At 38.2% G+C, this 25,835-nt stretch overlaps 2 protein-coding genes across 2 annotated transcripts in view; both read right to left on the bottom strand.

The window, feature by feature from the left end:
• The window catches only part of agbl4 (AGBL carboxypeptidase 4), a 348,143-nt gene that overhangs the window by 56,543 nt on the left and 265,765 nt on the right, over nucleotides 1-25,835 (bottom strand). The gene's annotated exons all lie outside the window — the stretch shown is intronic.
• Nucleotides 15,021-24,795, bottom strand: LOC132097946 (BEN domain-containing protein 5-like). The gene is made up of 6 exons (XM_059503963.1): nucleotides 24,450-24,795; nucleotides 22,741-22,862; nucleotides 19,957-20,329; nucleotides 18,404-18,552; nucleotides 16,370-16,583; nucleotides 15,021-16,106 (listed from the first exon to the last, which is right to left on the bottom strand). The coding sequence occupies exons 1-6, from the start codon at nucleotides 24,616-24,618 to the stop codon at nucleotides 15,910-15,912; spliced, it is 1,224 nt and encodes a 407-aa protein (XP_059359946.1). The 5' UTR covers nucleotides 24,619-24,795; the 3' UTR covers nucleotides 15,021-15,909.

The raw sequence follows: 25,835 nt of genomic DNA, 5'->3' as shown, positions 1-25,835 counted from the left end.
CAATTGAACAAATACAAACAAATAAGAATTCATGCTCTGCATTTAACCCATCCAAAGTGCACACACACACCGTGAACACACACCCGAAGCAGTGGGCAGCCATTTATGCTGCGGCACCAGGGGAGCAGTTGGGGGTTCGGTGCCTTACTCAAGGGCACATCAGTCATGGTATTGCTGGCCCGAGACTCGAACCCACAACATTAGGGTTACGACTTCCCATATATATATATATATATATATATATATATATATATATATATATATATATATATACATCACAATTATATCAATATTTACAATCCCACAAATTAAGATAATTCATATTACTAAACCATTTTTTCCCACTGCATCACATCTCCCAGTTTTACATCATCTTGTACCACACATTTTAAAGACGCCGTTAAAAAGGTGCTTTAAAAAGTAGTAAAGACACGCTTTAAAAATGCTGCAATATTACATTTCCATTTACATTTAATCATTTAGCAGACGCTTTTATCCAAAGCGACTTACAAATGAGAACAATAGAAGCAGTCAGGTCAACAAGAGAACAACAACAGTATACAAGTGCCATGACAAGTGCTCAGTTAGTCTAGTATAGAACGCATAGGTAGGTTTTTTTTTTTTTAATTAAAAGACAAGAAAAAGAAAAGTGCTAGTGTTAGTTGGTTAAGTGCAGGCGAAAAAGATGAGTCTTTAGCTGTTTCTTGAAAATAAGTAAAGACTCAGCTGTACGAATTGAGATTGGGAGGTCATTCCACCAGCAGTGCACAGACCAGGAAAAGGTCCGTGAGAGTGATTTTGAACTTCTTTGGGATGGTACCACAAGGCGTCGATCACTTGCAGAGCACAAACTTCTGGAGGGCACATAAGATTTAACCAATGAGTTTAGGTAAGTTGGTGCCGTGCCAGTGGTCGTCTTGTAGGCTAGCATCAGTACCTTGAATTTGATGCGAGCAGCTACTGGTAGCCAGTGTAACCTGATGAGGAGAGGAGTAAAGTGAGCTTTTTTGGCTCATTGAGCTCACAATATATTCTGTTCTGTTGCACACAATCCAGTTGTTTTTGAACACAAGTGAGTGTCTTTGTTGAGGCGTGCTGACTGCAGACTTACAAAAACACGACAAGCTTGCAGCTCAAGTTGTTTCCTCTTTCCACATTAGACTCTCTCTGTTTCTCTGGGAGGCCAATCAAGGCCACTTCTGTCAGTTCTCGTCGTCCCCTTTACTGAAGCCTTTGTGGCTATGGCTAGATCCCTTCCTGCCTGCCGAGCTATCAACACCTCTCTCACCCTGCTCTTGTACCACACACACCCTCGCACACTAAAATACATACACGAACCACCACTCAAAGAGTCTCAAGTGATTCAAAACAAAACCCTCAGACCACAGTTATTAAGCAACGACTTTAGTGAGTGTAACTCCTAGCTGCTTTTAATCCCTCCGCAGGGGGGACATCCAATGAGCCAGTATTCATGTCCAACAATGCTGGCAAACCCAACCTGGAGACTTTTAAAGCACCCAGCTCAGGCTTGGTAACCATTCTCTCATGGGAATGGGCATGAAAAGGGTTTCAGAAGAACAAGGAAGGATCTTCAGATCTGAGATTTGAAATAACTCTATATGAGTTTGGTTTCTTGGCATTTGTACTCAGCTCTCGCACAGTGAGGCCTCTTCATCTAATGGCGAAGACTAGTCTCAAAGCAAGCCAGAGCTCTAGCAAATGAAGCTTCTTTGGCTCAATATGAAGCTTTTGTATTTTCCTTTTCAGGCAAGAAAAACCATCTCTCCAGTTCTCGCAGAGCACCATCTCAGGAAATGAAAGTTCACTTCCTCATACTGAGGCTTGACACTTTTTTTGCAGCTTTTGTCCACTTGAACCTTCAGAGAAACACAGGTGAACCTTGAGAATACTAATCACCAGGGCTCTGAAATTTTAATATTCGCCACACACACACACGCGCACACACAAAAGAGTGTGTGCACACGTGTGTACCGCTGATTATGGCATTGAGTACCGAATAATTCATCATGTCTAATTAATTATTCAGAGTAACGGGGGAAGATGTCATCTCGGTACAAAACTTTGTAGTGCAGTTAAAAAGCGAAGATGGGCAAAGACAAACTCTAGCAGTCTTCCTCACCAGAGCTGGTGTGTGTTTGAAGATCTGCTTGCTCCACTACATTCGCAATGACTCTTTAAATCACACGTGATTACCATTTAAATAAAACAACACTCTAAGTAACTGATGCCCACTTCTTATGGAGTGTTTTACTATTATATGGCCACTACAATAGATTTCCTTTGTAATGCCTGGACACTCAAAAGGCCAAACAATGCATCTTAAAAAGGAACCAGTTATTCTATCAGGCAGTTTATCTAATGACTGCAAACAAGGAAGATGAATGAAATTGTATGCCTCACTTATAGAAGGGTTTCACTCATATTAGATGCATGTAACTCTATAATACAGCAGCTCCTATTGAATGTCAACCTACCTCTGAAAAAAAAAAAAAAAAAAAGCAATAATAACCCATGCTACGGACCACAGGCCAAACGCTGAGAGCTGTTATGGAAACAACAATCTGAACATTTTCATTTAGAGAATTTGTTTTTGTTTACTCTGCCACAATCCTTCATCTGCAAGAGGCAAGCTGTCACTCATAATTTTGGCAAAATCTAAGTCTATAAATATTTCATTGGCATCGATTCCTCAAAGCCAATAAACTATTGTACAAACTGCCTTTGATTCGGTTTCGTAGCCTTGGCACAAAGAAGCTGTCTGCCAGTAGTGTGTAATCTACCATCTCCAAATAATGTTGAGTAGAGTAATGATTAATATACTGTTAATGCTTTCTTAAAGGAACAGTTTACTTACACCAGTTCCTTGTACAAAGCTATTTGTACTGATGGCTAGACTTTGCAAAGAGAACAAGATGCACTTTAAAAAAAAAAAAATAATAAATATAAGGACATACAATACTGATTTGAATTATATGAGTTGCTGAATTATTTAGGTAACATAAGTAATAATCTATAAAATAATTATAAAAAATATAATTACTTAATTTCAACTTAAATCAGTATGTTATTTGTAAAAAAAAACAAAAAAAAACACACCACCCACACCAGAATGCTTTTTGTCAAAAAACAAAACAAAAAAAAAAAATACAGAAATCACTTGGGTCATGTTCACCGAGGTTGTTAATTGATATGCAAGATAATACCGCAAGTCCATGATGTGATGCCCACAACTAAACAATCAAATCAAGTATTATTTATAAAGTTGTCATATAAATAATGGTATAATAGTGATAAACTGTTTCCCCGTTAGTTAAGAGTTTATAAAATTTGTACATATGATAATATCCGAAAGATGTACCATTAAACGGTTCAACTAAATGTTATTCTAGACTGAACATCTTGTCTAGCTTTCATACCGTGATATGACTACTGATGTCATCATATGAAGAAGACAATTTAACACTTTTAGAGGAGACTGTCTGGCTAGTATAAGAGAAAGAAAGGCTGAGAGAAAAGAAAGAAACAATGACATGAATACTAAGCAGCTCTGATGATTAGAAGTGTTGCTAAAGAGCAGCTCTGTGACAGTGACATTGGCCATCAGTGTCAGACTTCTCCGCCGCGCCTCGGCAAAGAGCTCCATTTTGAGCCATAATTAGCTTAAACATTCCCAGTATGAAAAATTCATGATAGCTTTGGATTTTTTAATTGCGGGAGCATTCTGCGTTAATCGAAGGCATTTAGAGAGCCTTCTGCTTGACACGTGGAGGAGAGAAAAATAAATCAGACGTCTGATTCTCTCAGCCAGTTTCTTCTGCAGTGAGCTGTTTATTTTAATAGGGTCCGATCTGACACAGTTCTGGTCCACATAAATCAATCAAATGCTGTCAGCGTGATACTAAAACATAAGAGGAGGCACCAATGCAACAGGACATCTCTACCATTGACATTAAGCACCGAGGACATTGTACTATGCTTTCGGGAGATAAGCAAAGCCCTTTGTTAAAATAGACTTCTAGCTGCATTATTTCTATGCTTAAAGGTCAAGTGCATAGTTTCTACATCACCAAATGAAATTGTAAATATGTTGAAGAGTTTTGCCACTGGTCAAGACCACAGATAGTGCCACTCCAAGCAAACACAATTTGTTAAACCAGTTTTGCTTTGGACTGCTCAAAATCAGACCAATATTTTTTTTTTGTGATGTTTTATTCAGCATGGCATTATCACTGTATGCTTATGTTCATGTTATCAGCCAAAAAATAATATATATATCTTTTATCTTATATATATATATATATATATATATATATATATATATATAATATATATATCTTATGAAAGCACCACATAACCACAATGCTGTGTTTACACTTTGAGAATAATAAAAAATAAAATAAATAAAATAAAAAAGCCATAGAAATGGCTTACTTATAGCGGGAACGCTGGAATGGTCTTCCATGCAGTTACAATGAATGGGGACAAATGCTTTAAATCTTCAAACAAGATGAAAAACTTCTCCATGCTAGACAGTATTTATAAAAGTAGCTAGTCCATACAACTTGTATGACCATATTACTTCATTTATCTCAGCAAGCTGGAGAAATGAATCAGAAAGTTGTTAGATTCATCAGGGAATCACACAGACTGATGAACGGAATCAAATGATTAATTGAAAAGATTCTAAAAAAAAGTGAAGTGACATTCAGCCAAGTATGTATGGCGTGCGGCCCGGTCCAAAAATAAGGCTACTGACTTGTCGCGGGAATTCACCGTACAGTTGCCACTAGCCACTGAGTTTACCACTGACAGGCCTGCGGTTCATCAGTATACACACTCACCTCATGCAGCGAACGACTCACTCAATTCTACTCAAATTCACAATTCGTTCACAAAATGAACTCATGAACTTGCCAAGCTAGGCTGCATACGGAGATTATCAGAAAATTATTAAAATTTTATTTTTGTTCTCAGAAAAAAATAAAATAAATAATATTATTGCTTCAGAAGACTTAGAACATGGTGCATGAGTCATAGCAGGTACTAATCATACTTTCATGATGGTTTTAGTCATTTTGAGGCTTAAAAAGTGTTTCATGAAAGAAAATAAGGTTTGGAGTGACATGTAAAATTCCATTTTGGGTGAACTATCTATAAGAAGTTTTGAAACTAAACTAAAGGCAGAATGCATTATAGCAAAGTATTTCTCATCAACAGAAAAGCACTCAAAGACCATGTAAAAAGAAGATCAGTGTGTGATTTGTCCTCGTCTCTTCTTCTTCTTCCCTCTCTGAAGTATTGTTCAACGTTTTTCAGGTCGAGGGTTGGACCGAATCAATGTCCATGCATCAATATATCACAGCCTTAAAAAACTATTTACCTAGAGCAAGATCTCACCCATTGATTTGTTTCTGTGCTATGGAGAGCGGTGTACAAAGGTTAATAGCATTTACAGTGGAACATACAACCTTCCTAAAAAAAATAATGGCCAGGAAAATCAAAATGCAAAACGAAAAAAAAAGGAATATGCTACTGCTACACATTCACTCTGGTGACAGAAAATAATAATAATAATAATAATTGATCGTTCCAAGCGTTTGAGGGAACTTTGGTTTTGGGGTGTGGGAAATGTCAACCGGACGAGGACGCGTTTCACTGGGTCTTTCAACTGGAAAACTACATTTCATTCCCTCGGGGCTTCTATGTTCATGTTTCATGTATATCAAAAAGCAAGAACGAGCGCACACGTGAACTGTCACTGATATTCTGTCTTATGCTTCATTGTATTAAATGCTCTGCTGGTTTTGACGCACATAGCGCACGGCTACTCTAGCAAAGCTCACCAATTTATTATCATCACTTGTGGAATTCTAAACAGCTGCCCGAAAGTTCTATTCATCTCCACATATTTCCATTTCCATGCCGCCTCCATCACTCTAGCCCCCCTTCGGTGACAGCGTTTGTCCCACCGGCCCATGACGAGTGGAGTGCCGAGCTGCAGGTAAAGGATGATGCATGAAGCCCTGCTGCTGACGGCAGCGTCTCTGTGACAGCACATCAATGAAGGCCGTGATGGACGTCGGGCTGGAAGCGGGCCCTGATTAAAGAGCCCCACGCCCAGCAGCGCAACTGCAGCCCATCCCCAGTCTGCTGTCACCGCGGCTGGATACAATAAAATAGCGCTCAGGGTCATCGGGGTTTCGGTGATGTGACAACAAGCACATTTCACAAGTGCCAATCAAACATGTCTCTCACAGACCCCGCCCTCATCCCTTTCTGTCCTATCTTCCTCTCATCTGCTCACCCACATTTAATACTCGCCTGGAGATCAGAGGAAAATTCAGCAGTGATTTCAGCAGATATGTAATAATAGGCCTGTATCAATTAGCTATTAGTGGAAAGGAATACAAAAAATTTGACAAATAAATTGACAAATAATTACAAAGAAACAGCAAGTAATGCTGAATTAAACGTGAAGGACAATGTCAAACATACATACTATCATTTTCAAAGTGTAGGCTTTAGACTGTTTATTAATTTCAATAGTATGTAAAACAATATGCAATATGGAACAGAAATCCTGTCAAATGGTACTTTTCACTGTTCTTATATTTAATTGAGTCAGTGGCATCTTGTTATCATGGGTTTGAAAAGTCATTTTGCAATTTTAATCCACTTCTGGGTAAAGGTTTTGAACTCGTTAAAGCCTGCTAATGAGTCAATAAAGGGATGCTAAAACTGTGCTGTTATTGTTAGCTAAAATCAGCAACAGTAATGAAGCATAAATACTTTCAAATATTAAGAAAACCTAAATTAAAATATAAATATTAGGAAAGTGAAAAATTGAAATGTTGCCTTGGCAAATAGCAAAGTAAGTTGAAGTAAAATCATTAAAACAGAAAATTAGGCTACAAAAAAATGACAAAAGCAAAAAATTACTTTTAAAACAACAACAATTACAAGCTCATTCAAACTATAATAAACACTATAATAGCATAAAATACTAAAGTACTGGTTAAAAACTTTGACCGATGTGTCTGGTTTATTTGCCACACTAGAATGGAAGGTCAGTTACATACATACATACATGCATGCATGCATAAAACTGCGAGAAAAAAAAATGTATGACTTGTGAGTTTGAATAAGCCATGCCATGTCTCAATCCTCTTTCCATAACTCCCAGTCCAAGCTGACAGAACACTGAAAAGTTATAGCCACAAAACTCAAATCGAACCTAAAGATGAATGCACTTTAAAACACACAGAGTTTTCTGTACTTTTTCTTCTAGAGGGTGAAAAATCCAATGCAATGAAATGGAGGGAATTGCAGCAAGTCTCTCTGCAGTGAACACACGTCCCTGCGTGTGCTGGCCCTGACGCCCAGCTCAATCCATCATTACTACACTAAATCATCTCTCTGTCAATAACACCACTGCAAAATATTACAGTCATGTGGATACTGTTATATTTAATGACATTCAGCAGTCCCCTTGGGCTGATGGAGCGAGTGAGAAATACAGAGAGGGAGAGAGACTGCATAGGTAGGCAATAACATTTGGCAGAAAAGTGCTTAGCAGCTTGAAAAGAGTCGAGAGCGAGCGAGCAGTGAAAGTGTTAAATACTAATGGAAGACTGTTATCTCCATGAAAGATAATTGCTAGTTTGTTCAGTCGAAAATGTTTTAAGGATCTATGAAAGATCTTTGAGATTCTGGGAAAACAGGAATGGGAAAAAGTTTCTAGCAAGATGGCGATTCCAACTCCATCATCTAATTGCTCATTTAATATTAGAATAGGTTTTTGACACTCTCATTTATTACAAGAGCTCAATTGAACCTGGACTTCTGAGTGTGTGAGCGCGTGCGTGTGTGTGTGTGTGTGGTCTGATATCAATGTCACACCTCCTCAATAACTCAGACAGGGCAGTGTGCTTATCTTTTTTTGACACTCAGATCAATCTTGCTTTTAATCCTGAACCCATCCGCAGTTTCTCTCACCTCAACTCCACACATCAAACACAAACATCACATCCCTCCTGTGAATGTGTGTGTCTGTGTCGAATCGAGTCAAGGACACAGGATGGGGGTGGCTGATCTTCTGGAATCCACATTATACACTTCATATAGGTAGTAAGCAATGCTGGGCGATGTTAAACAGATGAATAGACTCCTATGCTGAGAACACATATGAATATACGGTGAATTCAAATTCTACGCGTTTTGGTTTCAGATTATCTATTATATTGTTTTATATGAGCAAATAGGAGGAGGCGAGGGAGGCAGTGTCTCCTCAAAATACTGAATGATAAAAAAAAAAAAGTACAAAAATAAAACGCCAATATTACAAAATCTATAAAACAATAAAAAGTGTGTAAATCACTAGTTTTTCAAAAAAAAAAAAAAACATTTCCCAACAGCGACACCAACAGGTAAAGATATAGAGGGAGTCCACATCTCTCACATCCCATGAACCCATTGAGTTTTAACAGACGGGCTAAAGTTTACTGTGGGTATTTTGAGAATGAATGGGGGAAAGTCACATTAGAGGAGGCAATGCCTCCATCGCGATATGATTATAGACATGACTGGTTATGTACAGCTGTGATAGCTTCATGCGATAAATCCCGCCTCTTATGTTCATTCGTGTCCCACATTCGTGAATCAATCTGAACGAACGATACAATGCTGTTAAAAATAATAGCTGAATATAAGTTCACAATACAGTGCCCTCCACTAATATCAGCACCCTTGGTAAATATGAGCAAAGGTGGCTGTGAAAATGAATCCGCACCGTTGATCTTTCATTCAAAAAATTCACAAACACTTAAGATTCATTGAATTAAATCAATTGAAAGTGGGGAGAAAAACCTCATGATGAAATGTTTTTCTCCAGTGCATGTTGGCCACAATTATTGGAACCCTTAGAAATTCTTACGAGTAAAATATCTCTGAAGTATATTCCCATTCATATTTAAACTTTTTAGCATCAGGGGTGACTAGGAGCATGAAATTGACTTCCAGCCATGGCTTCCTGTTCCACAGGATTATAATATGAGGAGCAGAAAGGCCAAACTTCCTTAATCATCTATCAAAAGAAGTAAAACCAAAGAATATAGTTCTGATGTGCAGAACGAGATTGTTGAGCTTCATAAAATAGAAATTGGTTGTAAGAAAATCCCTATTTACACAATCAGGGCAATAATTAAGACGTTCCAATCAACTAAAAATGTTACAAATCTGACTGGAAGAGGACGTGTGTCTAACATCCTAATACACAGTGAGGAGGTGAGTCTTAGTGGAAAAAGACTCTCCAAGGATCACAGCTAGAGAACTGCAGTTTTTAGTTGAGTCTTGGAGTCAGAAAACCAAAAACTCCAGCATATTCAATTGTCAGTTGACAGGCATTATAGGAGAAAACTCAGAGCTGTTATCATTGGAAAAGGACGCTGCAATAATTGGGTGCCAATTATTGTGGCCAACGTGAACTAGAGAAAGCATTTATTTCACAATGAAACAATTTCTCTCTCTGTGTGTCTCTCTCATTAGATATAATATATAAATATAATCATTTTAAAGTTTGAGGTCACAAAGATTTATTTATTCTTAAAACTTGTCTATGTTATAGTATCAATTCAACATAGTTATTTTTGTGAAAAAGAAACAGCTCACACTGAGAGTGTTTGTTTGTAGAATAAAAGTCAGAATTTATTCTGTTGATCTGTACATTGAATAAGAATACTCAGACTGCAGCACACACGCGCATACATACACGCACGCACACGCACACACACACACACACACACACACACACACACGACTGATGTTAACTGGCGAAACCAGCTGTGCACAGGTGAGGAGTGCAACTGGTTCACATGGAAACATTTGATTTCGCTTTCCATTGTCTTTCTATCCTTGTTCTCTGTTTGAGTCCCCGTGGAGTCAGACTCAAGGTGCAGTGAGGCCAAGTTTAGCTGAAATTAAGCCGGGTTCAACCTAAAAACACAGTATGAATAAAAATTCTCCACTGAGAGTCCTTTTAGTCCAGGCTTAGGCTTGATCTGTGTGCAAGTAAAGCAGACCTAATGTATGGGAAAAAGGGACAGTTGATCCCGCTGACTCCGTGGTAAAACCAATACTAACCAGTATGTGACCATATAAAAAAATTAAAAAATACCCACAACCACAGAGCTGAAAGAGAGCATGTTCACAGTTATTTTATCTGACATTCTCCAAAGACTTTCCCCCAAAATATTGATTAATACATATATTTTTATATATACACACACACACATATATACACATACATATACATATATGTATATATATATATATACATATATACACACACACACACACAGACATGTATGTATATATATAGGTTTCTAGATATTTATTCAGCAGCAAGAATTAAGAAATGACAGACATGATAAAGACACAAAAAGTTAAATGAAATGAAATGCAATATGACTGATTTCCTCGCTGTCTGGTCTTGAGGTCAGTTCATGAAGCTCATGACATTCGCTTCAGATGACACACAATCATCAAAAACGTCTTGTTCCCTAACAAAATCTCACAGTTTGCCTTCAGTTGTCACGTTACACGCTCTAAATGAATCGACTGTCTGTATTAATATAAAATATCATGGAAACATGTGACTGATTGTATTTTCGTGGACAAACTAATTTAGGTTCTGCTGAGCGGCAGGTGCTCAACACACCCGTATTTCTGAAACCGTTGTCGCTAAACAAACACAAATTGGCGACTTTGTTACCAAACAGTTCTTAATGACAACAACAAAGAGTTTCTTTGGGAGGGAACCACTTTGGTAAGTTAAGAAAACACCCTGCAGTTAACATACTGCAAAATATCATCACCACCACCAAATGTAAGACTACCATGTTAGTTGCACTGTATTTCTACAGTGGGATTGACTTTCACATTAACTGCTGAGGACCACACTACTGTGAGAGTCAACTGCCCAGTAATATTTAGGTAGATGCATTAGGTTTGTAAAGTAATATGGCCATGGAAAGATCTTGCATGCATGGTTTTAATAGTCTGTTAATTTGGAACAGAGTATGTGAGGTAATTGGTTAGAGAGGTATGTCTTACTCGAAATATGAAAAACTAAATCTTTGTGACATGCCCGGATGCAATTCCTAAGATTTTTTTTATCTGATGCTTTATTTTTATCCCTAAAGTCCTGCTGCTATAAAATTAACATTAACCAGTTTAATTCATGCAAAGCGGAACAACCTCCAGAAAAGTAGAAAAATTAGCACCATCTGAGGTAAGTAACACAGATTAGACAACACATGCCTGCTGTAGCACCAATGGGATAAAAATTTAATTACTGCAAGGAAACGCCATCTACTGCCACAGAAACATTAACACAGTTGTTACGGGAGTAAAATACGACATTTGAAATTAATTTATACCATAAAGACTGATATATATCTCTGAACGAGGTACGAGGGTGGCGAGACTGTCTTACGAACACAGAAGATGAGCAGCAATGAGGTAGGATTGTGACTCTACATGCTTGTTTTCAGACTAAGAATAACCTGAACCTGCGTTTTATCAAAAATACATTTATTTTACTATTAGAGCTGAGAATATTGGTTGTTAAATAAGACTAACTCTGAGTAGGGTCCTATAATTGTAATTGTGAGCATGAAATTTTTTTTTTTTTTGCTATAGCGGAATACTGGGCAGTTTTGGGAATTGCTGCGGCGTGTGAGTGGGTCCTCAGCATTTGATTGACAATCTCAGAATGTAGGATAGTGAAGCAGGCCAAAGCAATAAACTATTTTTCCCCAAGAACATCCGCATACTAATTTTTTTTTGGCATCACAAAGGAATAAAACAAACAAACAAATGACTTAAGATTTTTCAAACTGAACAATATAGCCATATCCATTATCTAAAGCTTAATGCTCTTTTGATACAAAACAGAAAACAACATATCAGACAATGGAGATGTCGGCAGCACAGCAACACCTTGTAAAATCGTCTTTTTTTCATTAAAAATATATATCCCGTCTGTTTCTTTCCTATTGGTTTAGCTAAGATAACTGTGGACAACCTTAGCAGGGGTCGTTTTTGTGCAAGTTTGTATTCATAAGACCGATCTGTCCTTTGCTGAGAATTTTGCTTATTTTTAACAGAACGACACAAGCCCTCAACACATATTCAGATCGAACGAAAACTCATCTGACATGACAAAACGTCTCCTGGACAATACGCTGAGAACAACTGAGATGATATGTTGATCCCTCACGCGCTTTGACTTGCCATTTTGAGCACAGACCAGCTCAAAGCTAAGTACCTCTATTACACAGCCACTGAAAGCACAGGCACCAGCCTCACCACAGTCTCCCAGAAGAGAAAAACAGCCTCCGCGAGGCTACTGCTTTGCATTTGTAGCCTATAAATACTGTACATGATTGTATTTAAAAATCAGATTTTCCCTGATGGGATTCACTGCTTTGATCTCACAACTGAAGAAACGTTTCATTTTAAATTTTGCTCGGATCTGAACGCCGTGCCCGAATTTGGTCTCGGAGCAGCTGCGAGGCAAAAATCCCCCAAAACAAAAAATAAGAGCAATACATAATGCTGTAGACTTTTTCAAGGCAACGATTCCACTAGCAAATCTCCACATAAAAAGTATGACCACATGGACCGATGATAAAGTTTGGCTGTCATTCAACCTCTGCACACCTAAAGCTGTCATTTTCCAGTATACACGCACAGTACGTACGCTCATTATGGAACATCAAATATTCAATAAGTGTGGCAATACATATCATACAATACAGGAAATATCTACAGAAAAAACAGAAGAAGAGAAAGACATTCAGTGGGACAAAAGAACCTTAGTACAATCTGTCCTCTCCCGTAATTACCTTGACATATTGGAGGTACGTCGCTGTAAGAAAGAAAAAAGGAATCGCTTTCACAGTCTCGAGAGAATGAGAAACAAATGGATGCTAAACTGCTATGAGTGGCAGAAAACTGATAGCTGATTTATGATTTCTCGTGAACGTCTTTTCACAAGCATTGTTAAATGCTTGTTGACTTTTTTTGTTTAAACTGGCTTGGGTAAATCACAACAAAGAAGCCAACATTGACGGATTTTTATGTTTTTTTCCCCCCTCCTTAGGATTAAAGTGCTACGTTGTCGAAGATGGACAATGACTTCCTCGGAAGGGAAAGGCAGGTGACGGCTGCCTCTCGACGTAAATGACTCCAAATTAAATGATAGTCCATAACAAATGACTCACAGTGAGGTGAAATTCATAAATTGAAGTTCTTGAAGCATCAAGATACCTGCGGTAAAAAATCCATGATATATATCAATTTAAGATATGGGTTTCTGTCATTAGAGATGATGTATTCGTGGAGAGCCCTGCATTCTTTAAGAAATACGAGTACCCAGGATCTACGTTAATGGTGAAACATCACATATACACTGTAAAAATAGAAATGATTAGAAACTATATATGAACCAGCAAAGATAAAGACAGAATTACAACACTGTTTAACTCGCTTTTGAACCAGAAGCTTAGTGAGATAAGGTGCAGCCTGGATGCAAACAGTGAAATGTTCAAAAACATGAGAATATATTCCAAATATACACTGAAATTTTCTCCCCACTAATAAACATAGTTGATTAAAATAGCAAAATAAAACAAATAAAAGAAAAAAGAAAATAGGGAGGCGTTTGCGTGGCAGATCGGTGATCTGTTAATTCACAGTAAGCGATTTGGCATCACAGTCAAGAACCCAAATCTGTAAGAGGGTCTTTTTTCTATCGTTACGCTGACAAGACTGTTTATGATGAAAATAAAGACGACAAGGGGAGACAAAGGACTAAAGTGTGGATGGCATGGCTCATTGTAAGTTGTCACGATATCTTATTTCCTCCCATAATGAGCGCGCCCTCTACAGGTGGGCTGGAGCAGAGACCCTGCTGTTGGTGCGACCAGAAGGATGAGGCTAATGTTACTCCCAAGCACTGCTGACAGTCTTACCCCACGTCTGCACACGGTGCCTGGCATCTCTCCACACTCACACCAAAGTGCAGTTAAAGCAATATCAGCTCATTTTACAATCACAGCTTGCTAAAAAAAACGGAGAACACGGTTCCCAATGATTGCCAGCTGGAAAAAGGCCCTGCAGCCTAGCTCAGATTTCCACTTACCCTCCGTCCCAAGTGCAATTTATGGCTGGTAAAAGGTCTAAGGTGGTCTCCATCTCTGTAGACCCGATAATACAATAACTCCCGTCCCATGGCTAGTCCATCAAGTACACTGAAATCAAATTTGATGTGCTCTTGTTGTTTACAAGAATCTTAATGTATACCTTACGTCACTTTTACTGCATTGTCGTCAACTCTGGTGCTTTTGTACACAAGACATCTCCACTAATAAGAATTCAAGCATACTTCAAAATATGGCATTAAATACTCTCTTCGGAGTTGAATCAGACGAAATGTAAAGAGAAATCTAAATTAATGGTGGATATTTATTTTTAGGCCACAAATTTTACCAAAACATTCATTTTGTTAGATTATACACTGCTAATCAAAGGCCGATACAATTTTTAAAAAAAGAAATTAATACTTTTATTCAAAAGACTTATATTTTAAATAAATGTCTTTTTTTTACTTTCTATTCATTAATGAATACTGGAAAAAAGTATCAACATTTTCACAAAAATATTAAGTGCCGCGATTGTTATTAATATTGTTAACAGTAAACATATTTTTTGATCACTTAATCATTATTATAGAATTATTTCTGAGGGATCATGTGACACTGAAGATTGCAGTAATGGCTACTGAAAATTCAGCTTTGCCATCACAAGAATTAATGACATTTTAAAATGTATTAAAGTAAAAACAAAAACTAATAAAAAAACACTTGTAATACTTGTAATAAAATTTCAGAAATGAACTGTTTTACTGTATTTCCTTTCAAAAACATGAAAAGAAATTGTAAAGTATTGTAAATGACTTGAAAACACGTCACCATAATCACAAGTATTAAACCACAGGAACTTCCCAACAGGACTTGAAGGCAGTATATAGCCTAAAACAAACATAAGTCTACTAATGATCGTATAAAGTTTAAACTTTACTTTCATTTCACCTTTTTGTGAACAACACATGCTGAGTCCGTCTTCCTGGATAACTGCTTAAAACCACTGACTACATGCGACCTCTCCACTCCTACCAACCATCAAAAACAACAACAGACCATCAGTAGTCATCTCAGGAAAGCAATTAACGGGAACAATTAGGCCTAGATTGATTAATTAAATCAATCGTTCATTAAGACGATGCAGGGTGTGACCCTGTTTAAAAGTGCAACTCTTTATGTTAAGTACCTTTAGCAGATGGTCCCTGTGAAGTGACCTATCTCTCCTTAAGACTCCGACTCTAAGCCAGCATATATGACACCTCACAAACATCCTCCTGAAACATGAATACTTCTCCTGAAGGGAAACCTCTTTAGTACATTAGGACATGTTCTGACACAGAACACAAGCTGATGTGCCAAACACATTTTTCTCGCACACGATTTAAAGGATCGCTCCTGTCTTATCAGGCATAATATCCGACCCACCCCGAGATCCCCCGTCAAAGCTTAAAAAAAACCCCACCCCATTCACTCACAGAATGCACACCAGCATGCTAAGGCAGTGCAGTGAGGGGTAAAACTGTCAGACAGGCTGTAAAACAGGGTCTACAAGAGTAAGGAGACAGAGAGGTCTCGGGAGGGCATCAGTGGAAATCTCAACTGGCAGCATCGTTGATTACGTGCACCTTCTCCACCTGAAGTCCTTGAGGAGTAGAATGAGCTATGGTGACAACTTCAGCACCCCCTACAGACCGTCGTAGGGGAAGTTCTCCATCTTCACCGTCTGCTGGATGAGAAGCTTGGACTCTCGCCGTTCCTCATTCTTGATAGATTTGTTGATATCCATGATCTTTTCGCATATGTATTTGTTCACTTTGGATAACCGCTGGGTGATCTCTGCACTGTCAGCTGTTTCTTGAGATACACGGTCATACAGACACTCTGGAATGAAATATTAGACTAGAAATTAGCCAAGAAAACAGAAAAAAATACCTTGTAATTTGATGTTTATTTCCCCTGTACATTTTTTTTATATTTAAGTTTAACTTCTTTAAATGAAGTTTTAAGTACCATATTAGTTGTTTCTATGATATAAAAAATTGTTCTGGAAGCTAAAATTTGTTCTACAATAACTTCTATCAGCAGAACTAGAAATACAACCCCAACCTAATTTTAATAACTAATCTTTTAAAGACTGTGTTCACCTCGAACAATTTTGAGCTTGCTCGGTGAGAGCGGTGGTTTAGGCAGGGCGTCTTTCTTCTTCTTCGTAGCGACGCCAGTCACGCTCCGGTTCTTCAGGGTTTCTGTGCCCCAGATCATCACCGCCAGATTTTTGGTGAATTTTGAGTCTCCCTGTGTCCGTTGTAGCTGGTGCCACTTCTCCTCCTCCACCCAAATCCCTCCACCCAAGTGCACCTGCAAAAGACAGACTCTTCTTCAAATATGCAGCATACACACACGGTCACTGACAAGATTTTGCTTTCACATTCTGCCACTTCAGTGCCATGTGACCTATTCCCCTAAGTGTGTCTGAGACATGGTAGCTTTCCCTTCACAATGAATTAAACTGCTCTGTTTATGGAGGATGAAATGCAAGATTCTATGTGATTCAGATTTAAGCTTGTTGACAGCTGTTTGTGTTGCATGTAGTGCAATGATGGTCTGTTGTTGGTTTTTTTTATAAAAAATACACAGACAGATAAATACAGTCAGATAGATAGATGGATAGATAGATAGATACTTGAGGAGGGAGCAAGTAGTATGAACCAAACCTATGTCAATGTTTGAACAGGATTAAAAAATAAATAAACTAATAAATAATGCATTTATTATGACCTCTGTTACTTTAAATAAATACATACATGTAAAAAAAAAAAGAAATCCTTTTGAGCAATGAATTTCCTTGACCTTTCTAGGTGCTTGCAAGACAGGTTTTACTCTACTCAGGAGCGATAATTAGCTGACGAAATATTTTAGAGCAAAGCATAACTACTTTGACAAATTTTCCATGACTGTAGGAACCCTGTCCAGTGAAGGTTCTGGTATTTTGTGATATGCGATGCAACAACACTTAACCCTTCCACATACCCTCTGAGATCTAGGTACCGATCACCAGATATGAGAGACGCGTCACACTTAAATTCAGTGGTGAGGTGTCTGGGTTCATTAAATGCAGTAATGTGTTTTGACAGATGCCAGACCAGAGTGTTGACTTTTAAGCCACACTGTGGATGACACAGTCCAACAAGCCATCAGGTGGATTGATGGGCAGCTGGTGAGTATCAGCTGTGGTAATGTGCCTTCTGTTTTGTCACCCTGAGCAGTCTTCAGGCTCGGATCCAGTGGCTTTTCCCCAATGCAGCTAATGTGCTTTAGGCCCTGGTCCAGCACACAAGCTTTTCACTGCTCTTAACTTAGAGGAGATTTGCCTTTCTACGGCTACCTGTCACTCAGGGCAATTCCTGTGGTACAAATAATTAATGCCAGATATGTGTGCGTATATGTGTAAGGGCTTAATTTGCTTTTGTTCTTCACGCTTGAACTGAGAACCCTTTCAGCATGTAACACAAATTCCCTCCTGTCATGCGAGGCAGGCGGAGGAACGCAAAATGCGGACCCGATGTCTGCTAACAGGGCTCAAAATCACAGCAAGCGTTCTGGTTAAAAGGCCCTTTGAGACTGACAGGGGGAAGGTTGTAGAAGGGATTTCGCTAGTCAATTAGACAAACCAAACACCACTACCAAACATTTAAAGAAACACTGAATTGCGCTAACATGAGGAGCATCCGCAAAATCACTGAATTGTCTTGCTTATTCAATAGTTTATAGAGTAGCTGGAATCCTGTCGGCATTGAACTAATGACTGAAGTCAAGTCACATTTCTTCCATGAATAAGAAATGAATCTGTTCAATAAAAATCAAGACCATAACTTTGGAAGGTCTCATCACAACTGACATGCTGTTATTAAATAAATATAATGAATGAGGTGTTAGTTATACATAATATATACTACCGTTCAAAAGTTTGGGGTCAGTAAGATGTTGAAAACACTTGTGCTGCTTAATATTTATGGTGATACAGTGATTTTTTTTCAGAATTTTTGAATTAAAAGAACAGCTGAAATAAAAATCTTTTGTAAGATTTCTTTTCTGCTAAAAAGGCTAGAATGAAGATTGGGTGTCATGAATTTTTGGGATGTTTGAAAAATACAGTAAAAAAGCACAGGACTACATACTTTTCCATCATTGAAGGTGTAGACGGTTCTCGGGGATGGGGAGTGGGTGGAGCTAGTGTTGGCTTCCTCTTGACACACCTCCTGTGGTTCACTGATCGGCTCCACCACCTCTGCTTTGATTGTCTGTGTGCCATTGTCATGCATCGGCTCTGTATAAAGCAAAGCAAAACACTGCTCACCATTCAGTGAAGCACAATTTAACAGGAGAAAGATGATTGTAATCCTGAAAAAGTGTTGACGGCAGAAGTTCCCCGCTCTCTAATGAGAGTTTTGAATTCAGTTCAGTGTTGCCGCAGTAAGACCTGGCCCGCTCCCTTTGGAGTGCTGCCTGAAACATAGCTCTCCCGTGCCTCAAGACAACCGGGTCATTTTAGCTCAGTAAGCTGGCTTGGTGGCTGGCCGCACTAAGCTCTAATGTATCTGTTGAGTTTTAATATCGGTCAGTGCACTGCACGTCTGACCCTAAAGAACCCTGGCCGGTCTAATCTTCAGCCTGCTCCACCAGCTTGCTCCAGACCACAGTCTGTTCCCCCCAAACACACACACACAGACGCAGCAGCTGGCCGGGATACTGGCCTGAGCGCTCTGGACACCATGTCCTCTTTAAGCAGCAACTTAGAACTATGTGGAAAACCATTAAAAATTTAAAACTAATATGGCTACCAATTTAATATGCTAACTTAGTACAAATAATTAACTAAAAAAAAGGTTAAAAAAATTGTGCAAAAGGATGCCAAAAACATGTTTTGTAGACTGCGAAACAGATTGCTGTGGACTGCAGGATGATAGACTTGTATTTAATAATATAAAATTACAATATAATACAAGAAATTGACTTTTAAAGTCACTTTTTTTAAAGTCTGTTCAATGTTTTCAGCTGCAATGATATAATAACTGTATTATCTGCTTTTTTGGAGGCTTTCCTCAGCAAATACTGATGCGTGCGATTAAGTTGATTAATTAATAACATAATTACATGACTTAATTACTTGATATGCAGAATATTAATTAAGTACTTGGTATGCTAAACAATTATCAAATTAATCAAATGATGAAAATTTTAATTGACTGGCAACCCTAAAAATTACAAAAGAGCACATTTAAATGGCTGTCTGAACATACAGTAAGTCCTTGATCGTCACTGAATCGGACACTACATCTGTCACTCACTATTACCTACTTAAAGTTGACTAACCATTGCTGCTTTTGTATTAAGTGAAAAAAAGCTCTATAAAGCCTTATAAAATGCTAACAAGCTAAATTGGATTGCAAAGCAAAACGGATAATTCTGACATTAAGTTCTGATTGGATGAGCCATGTTTGAAACGGGTCAGTAAGAATTTACAATACGGATACATTTTAAGGTTTAGGTTTTAAATCAAAACAATGAATTCCTTCAATTTAGCAACCAATCAAAATTCTGCATTAGATCTGTTCAACGAGTTTAGTACAAATATTTTACATGGGCATACTGTATCATTACATCAGCATTGGTGTGAACAGGCCTTTAGAATGTCAAGAGTGCTGATACGTATGATTTATGAAAATCTTACCGCTGCCAAGCCTCATGAGCAGGACGTCCTGTAGGCGTCGATTGAAATCACGCAGCTCCTTGACTTCGGTCAGCAGACTGCTGTACTCCTTGAGCTTCTTGGCCTGCTGCAGCAGCTGCCTGCGTGTGCGCTCCAGTTCCTGCTGCAGGCGTCTCATTTCCTCTTCCTGCTGCCTGTAGCTGTGCACCAGCTCCTCATACAGTACACGAGGCACCACGGCCTCATCCTGCTCTTCTTCTTCCTCAGTTGTGAGTCTGTCCAGTTCCTCTCCCTCAGTGCAGGAGTTGACAGCGTTCCTCTCCAGCCGTGCCACCACAGCAGCCAGGCTCTTTGAGGAGTTGGAACTGGCCCTCTGTTGTTCATGTGACTGGACCTGCATCACAACATTCAGCATCTTGACCAATTGCATACAAGTAAATAAAAATATACTATTATTTTTTGGATATCTACCTTTCTCCAGAGATAAGTTAATTCACACACCTAATGAGAATTATTCAGTTAACAAAAGATCCACAATAGATTTAAAGACCTTGTTTCATAAGTAATCTAAATTTCCTTCATCTTTTGTTCTTTTGAATTAATTGAAAATGAACAGCACAGCACTGTGCGTCACATGAATGCATGGACACATGACTCTCCAAACAGCTTCTCGCTTGTAGCTCAAAGTTTTGTTTTGTTTTAATGTGGGTGTATATATCTTTTTAAATGTATTACTATAGATTATAAATAACATATAAACTACTCCACTTTCCCCACTGGTTTAAAATGTTAACATTAAGTGATGTGGTCCAACTTTGATGTTTAGATCAAATCTGTTTCTACTATCCAAATATGTAGGGCAGAGTCCATAAATTGAACTTAAATCGTTCTTGTATGCTTGCATTCACATGGGTATGAATGGAGGAACACATCTAGTGTGACTTTCCTTTTACAGGTGCATCTCAATAAATTAGAATGTCGTGGAAAAGTTAACTTATTTCAGTAATTCAACTCAAATTGTGAAATTCTGTATTAAATAAATTTAATGCACACAGACTAAAGTACTTTAAGTCTTTGGTTCTTTTAATTGTGATGATTTTGGTTAACATTTAACAAAAACCCACTATCTCAACAAATTAGAATATGGTGACGTGCCAATCAGCCAATCATGCCAATCAACTCAAAACACATGCAAAGGTTTCCTGAGCCTTTAAAATGGTCTCTCAGTTTGGTTCCCTAGGCTACACAATCATGGGGAAGACTGCTGATCTGACAGTTGTCCAGAAGACAATCACTGACACCCTTCACAAGTAGGGTAAGCCACAAACATTCATTGCCAAAGAAGCTGGCTGTTCACAGAGAGCTGTGTCCAAGCATTTTAACAAAGTAGAGTGGAAAGAAAAAGTGTGAAAAAAAGATGCACAACCAACCAATAGAACCGCAGCCTTATGAGGATTGTCAAGAAAAATCGATTCAAGAATTTGAGTGAACTTCACAAGGAATGGACTGAGGCTGGGGTAAAGGCATATAGATGTGTCAATTTGGCTACAGCTGTTGTATTCCTCTTGTTAAGCCACTCCTGAATCACAGACAACGTCAGAGGCGTCTAACCTGGGCTAAGGAGAAGAAGAACTGGACTGTTGCCGAGTGGTCCAAAGTCCTCTTTTCACATGAGAGCATGTTTTGTATTTAATTTGGAAACCAAGGTCATATAGTCTGGAGGAAGGATGGAGAAGCTCATAGCCCAAGTTGCTTGAAGTCCAGTGTTAAGTTTACACAGTCTGTGATGATTTGGGGTGCAATGTCATCTGCTGGTGCTGGTACATTGTGTTTTTGAAAACCAAAGTCACTGCACCCATTTACCAAGAAATTTTGGAGCACTTCATGCTTCCTTCTGCTGATCAGCTTTTTGAAGATGCTGATTTCATTTTCCAGCAGGATTTGGCACCTGCCCACACTGCCAAAAGCACCAAAAGTTGGTTAAATGACCATGGTGTTGGTGTGCTTGACTGGTCAGCAAACTCACCAGACCTGAACCCCATAGAGAATCTATGGGCTATTGTCAAGAGGAAAATGAGAAACAAGAGACCAAAAAATGCAGATGAGCTGAAGGCCACTGTCAAAGAAACCTGGGCTTCCATACCACCTTAGCAGTGCCACAAACTGATCACCTCCATGCCACGCTGAATTGAGGCAGTATTTAAAGCAAAAGGAGCCCCTACCAAGTATTGAGTACATGTACAGCAAATGAACGCACTTTCCAGAAGGCCAACTATTCAATAAAAATGTTTTCTTTATTGGTCTTATGAAGTATTCTAATTTGTTGAGATAGTGAATTGGTGGGTTTTTGTTAAATGTGAGCCAAAATCATCAACTCAGTTTAAATTATAAACACACTAAGTAATTAGGGTGTGAACTGCAAGAGCACACAAAAGTGAGTTGTAAACTTAATGGACTGTACAATTAAGAAGACATGGCATAAAAAAAAAAACACACACAAACCCAAGAGTGAAACACATGGCCTTTCTGGTATCTAGCTAAAACTGGCAGATTAAACAAAACAGGCCCTAACGTTTGAAATGTCAGGACAAATTCTGTAAGCGTCAAAACATGTTCTAGTATTTTGTCTTGTTTTGCTTGCGGAATATAAAATACATTCTTAACATCAGCAGAAAATCCCTGTTGAGCCATTCCTGATCTGTCCACATGTTCCCCATCTACAAATCCAGAACAGTAACAGCAAGCCTGCAAAAGTCTTAAAGTCTCCCAAATCTTAAAACCTTTCTTAAAAACCTGCATACTGACCTTTTTATGTCTAAGGAGCACTCTCTCATCGCCAAAATGATTCTCAACTGTGTTCCTGTTTGACATCTTGGGTATTTTCATCTTCTTTTGCATAATACTGTGCTCAAATTCCTCAATGCTTTCTAAAAAAAAAAAAAAGAGAAGGGGAAACAAGTCAGAGACGCAAATATTTAATCTCTTTGCTCTGGAATGATGATATGGTTAAAACAAGGCCACATCAGCAAGAGAAACATTTTATGAGTTTGGTGGAGAAGCTTCCCAGTAACCTTGTAATGACACAGATGACTAGCTATTGTTGCAATAAACTATTAATGGAGCGTTTAACTTTGCAGAGCAACGTTGACGGTGCAGCATCAATATGGTTTTGACAGGCGGGGTCATCACAGCTGTCAATGTGTGATGCAGTGTCAAGTACCCAAGGCCAATTGGAGAAGACGGACTATATAAATGTGCCAACCTAACCCCTTATCATGTCAAGTGGAAAATGCCCTCAATCATCATTCTAAGATCTTGAATGCTAACTAAGTATTAAAAGTTTTACACTGGCCAGGTTTGAGAGATGAGCCTCAAGGTCGGCCACAACAGACTGCAGACTGCTTAAATTAAAGCAACTGATTTAAAAGCTGTACTGTGGACTCCAGACTTCTGTCCCTAACGAGATCAGGGTTGTAAGACCAGGTTGAGCCACACATGTAGATTAGTAATGTATCTAAATAGACTTGGTTGAAGAGTGGCAAGAGTGAAAGTGGTTGGAGGTTTTTATAACTTGAGCTGAAGCAGGAAGTGTCACATGATAACAGATGTGCCACCAGCACTGATTTAAACCACACATAATACTCGGACAAGTTATAATTTAACAGTATAATATGCCGACGTAAGCTTTCAAGCAAACTGAGGGGCGTAAATATAAAACGACATAAAATATGCCTTACCTGGCTAGCTAATGTGATGACAGTAACCTAGCTGCTAGAGCTATAATAAACAAACCGTTAAAATTCAAACCGTTAACTTTTAGGTTATCATATCTGCTTTCCCGTATCTTTATCAATTTAGAAAGACTGTTACAGTGGTTTTATTCGCGTTTAAGCTCTTATGCACCGCCGATAAATGAAGGAAGTGCTAGCAGCAGTAGGCTAACAGTCGCTTAGCATCCCGAGCCTCTCTCTGCTTTAAACCCCTCTTATCTTTCGTTTCTACTTTCACCAACTTATTCAGACGTTTCTGACACCCATTTCCTTTAGTTTATATTCAGATTACTGGGCTTGTCAATCACAGACACTATTACATCTCTCTGTAACACAAACCCCGCAATCACGATGAGCTAAAAACACCAGAACAATCAAGGAGGCATCAAACCTTGTATGACATATTCTTCGTCTTCATCCATTTATCACATCAAAACACTCAGGTTACATCATTAATCTTCTCTTAACACCCCAATTCATGCGTGTTAAAGCATGTTCATTCAGCTTATGTCAAATTAAAATGATAATTTGTGTGGTAACTTTTCATATTACGCCATAAATATAATATAATGCTTCACAGATGATGTTTCATGCACATGCAAATGAGAAAATGATTTATGTCAAAGTTGCATGACATTTCAGATGATCCGTTAAGCTTTTATATAGCGTAGCATGCGTGTTATGGTTATTTATGGAGGTTATTATTATAACGTTAGTTAATAAGAAGAGAAAAGCAGAACTTACCTGCCAGGGCGAGGATGTGTGCTTTAGCAGGCTGGCCTGCGCCTCTCAACACCACATACACCTTCTGATCATCAAAATCTCTTTTGTGCACGGGCTGGAAATCTTTCACGTCTGACACAGGTAACGCGTAGCACATATCGTCCTCCAAGAAACGCACGAAAGCGTACATTATTTTTGCTATTTGGTCCCTGTTCTTTGGGATAGGGCTTGACAGTTTCCCTCAAAAAAAAAGATAGTAAAAAACACATAAACACAAAGAGGGGGGAGACCGTGGGGTGGCCTCTGCGATCGATTGCTTCTGTCTGGCTGGTGCGTATCAGTTGAGGAAATGCAGAGCCTGGTCCCCACAGACTGTACTAATCAAAACAGATGTGACAAGAGGTTTATTTTGGGGGTTAAAATGTCGTTTGCCGTTAATTATTAAAATAAATTAATTGTAATAGAGAAATATTAATAACGACAATAATCATTGCGGTTATAGTATAAAACAGGATAGTATACCATCATCACCATTAATCACCATAATTATAATAATTCCTATTTCTGAAATGATACATTTAAACTCCACAGGGAGTTTCATAATTATTATAATACAATTATGTAAATAAACGATCAGTTGTTGTTGTTGTAAAAGCCTGTTAAATTGCTAAAAAGTAATGACTGGTATCAAACAAGTTTGCAATATCAAATATTTTTTTCTTATTTAGAGTTACTTTACAGACAAATGTATCAGATTTAATGACTAGAACTGTTATATAATTGTAACTTTATCAAAGTGTAGTTCTTCTAGTCACCCAGAATACTTTGTGTTGTGGCAGATTTCTTAAAGAGACTTCTAAACAGCTGTGCAAATTAAATGTACAAAATAATGCTCTACTTATGATAATTCACAAAATAAATAAAAGTAATTGGCCAATCAAAACTTGGTATTGTAACAAGCAGCAATAAGCAGCAGCAAGTTTCCATCATTTATCGTGCAAAATGGTTCAAGCGCAACTTTTTAAGTACTTTAAAAAGAAGACAACAAATGGTACGATTTTTCCTTGATCAGAATTTAAAGACATTCCCCTGACATAATGTCATTTGTGCTGAATGTGTAACTTTGAGGGACTGATAGACGATAGGAGAGCTGACGGGTAGATCAACAAAAAAAGTTTGACAAGTAAACAAACAGAAGTCGAGAAGCATTCACTGCGTGATGAAACCCATTGTAATGCAGTTAGAATGCTCTTATAATTCAACCAATGAAAGAAAAAAATAACCATATATATATATATATATATATGTATATATATATATATATATATATATATATATATATATATATATATATATATATATATATATATATATATATATACACACACACACACACACACACACACA

The sequence above is a fragment of the Carassius carassius genome, chromosome 21, assembly GCF_963082965.1.
Source record: "Carassius carassius chromosome 21, fCarCar2.1, whole genome shotgun sequence".
Classification (NCBI taxonomy): Eukaryota; Metazoa; Chordata; class Actinopteri; order Cypriniformes; family Cyprinidae; genus Carassius; species Carassius carassius.
Note: the sequence above shows the minus strand (reverse complement) of the source record. Positions and strands in the feature narration are given on the sequence as shown.

Coding starts and splice junctions, on each gene's coding strand:
- LOC132097946 (XM_059503963.1), bottom strand. CDS start 24,618: ATGTACGCTTTCGTGCGTTTCTTGGAGGACGATATGTGCTACGCGTTA. Junction 20,330..22,740: donor TGCTCCTTAGACATAAAAAG/GTCAGTATGCAG, acceptor GTTGTGATGCAG/GTCCAGTCACATGAACAACA. Junction 18,553..19,956: donor GCTCATGAGGCTTGGCAGCG/GTAAGATTTTCA, acceptor TGCTTTATACAG/AGCCGATGCATGACAATGGC.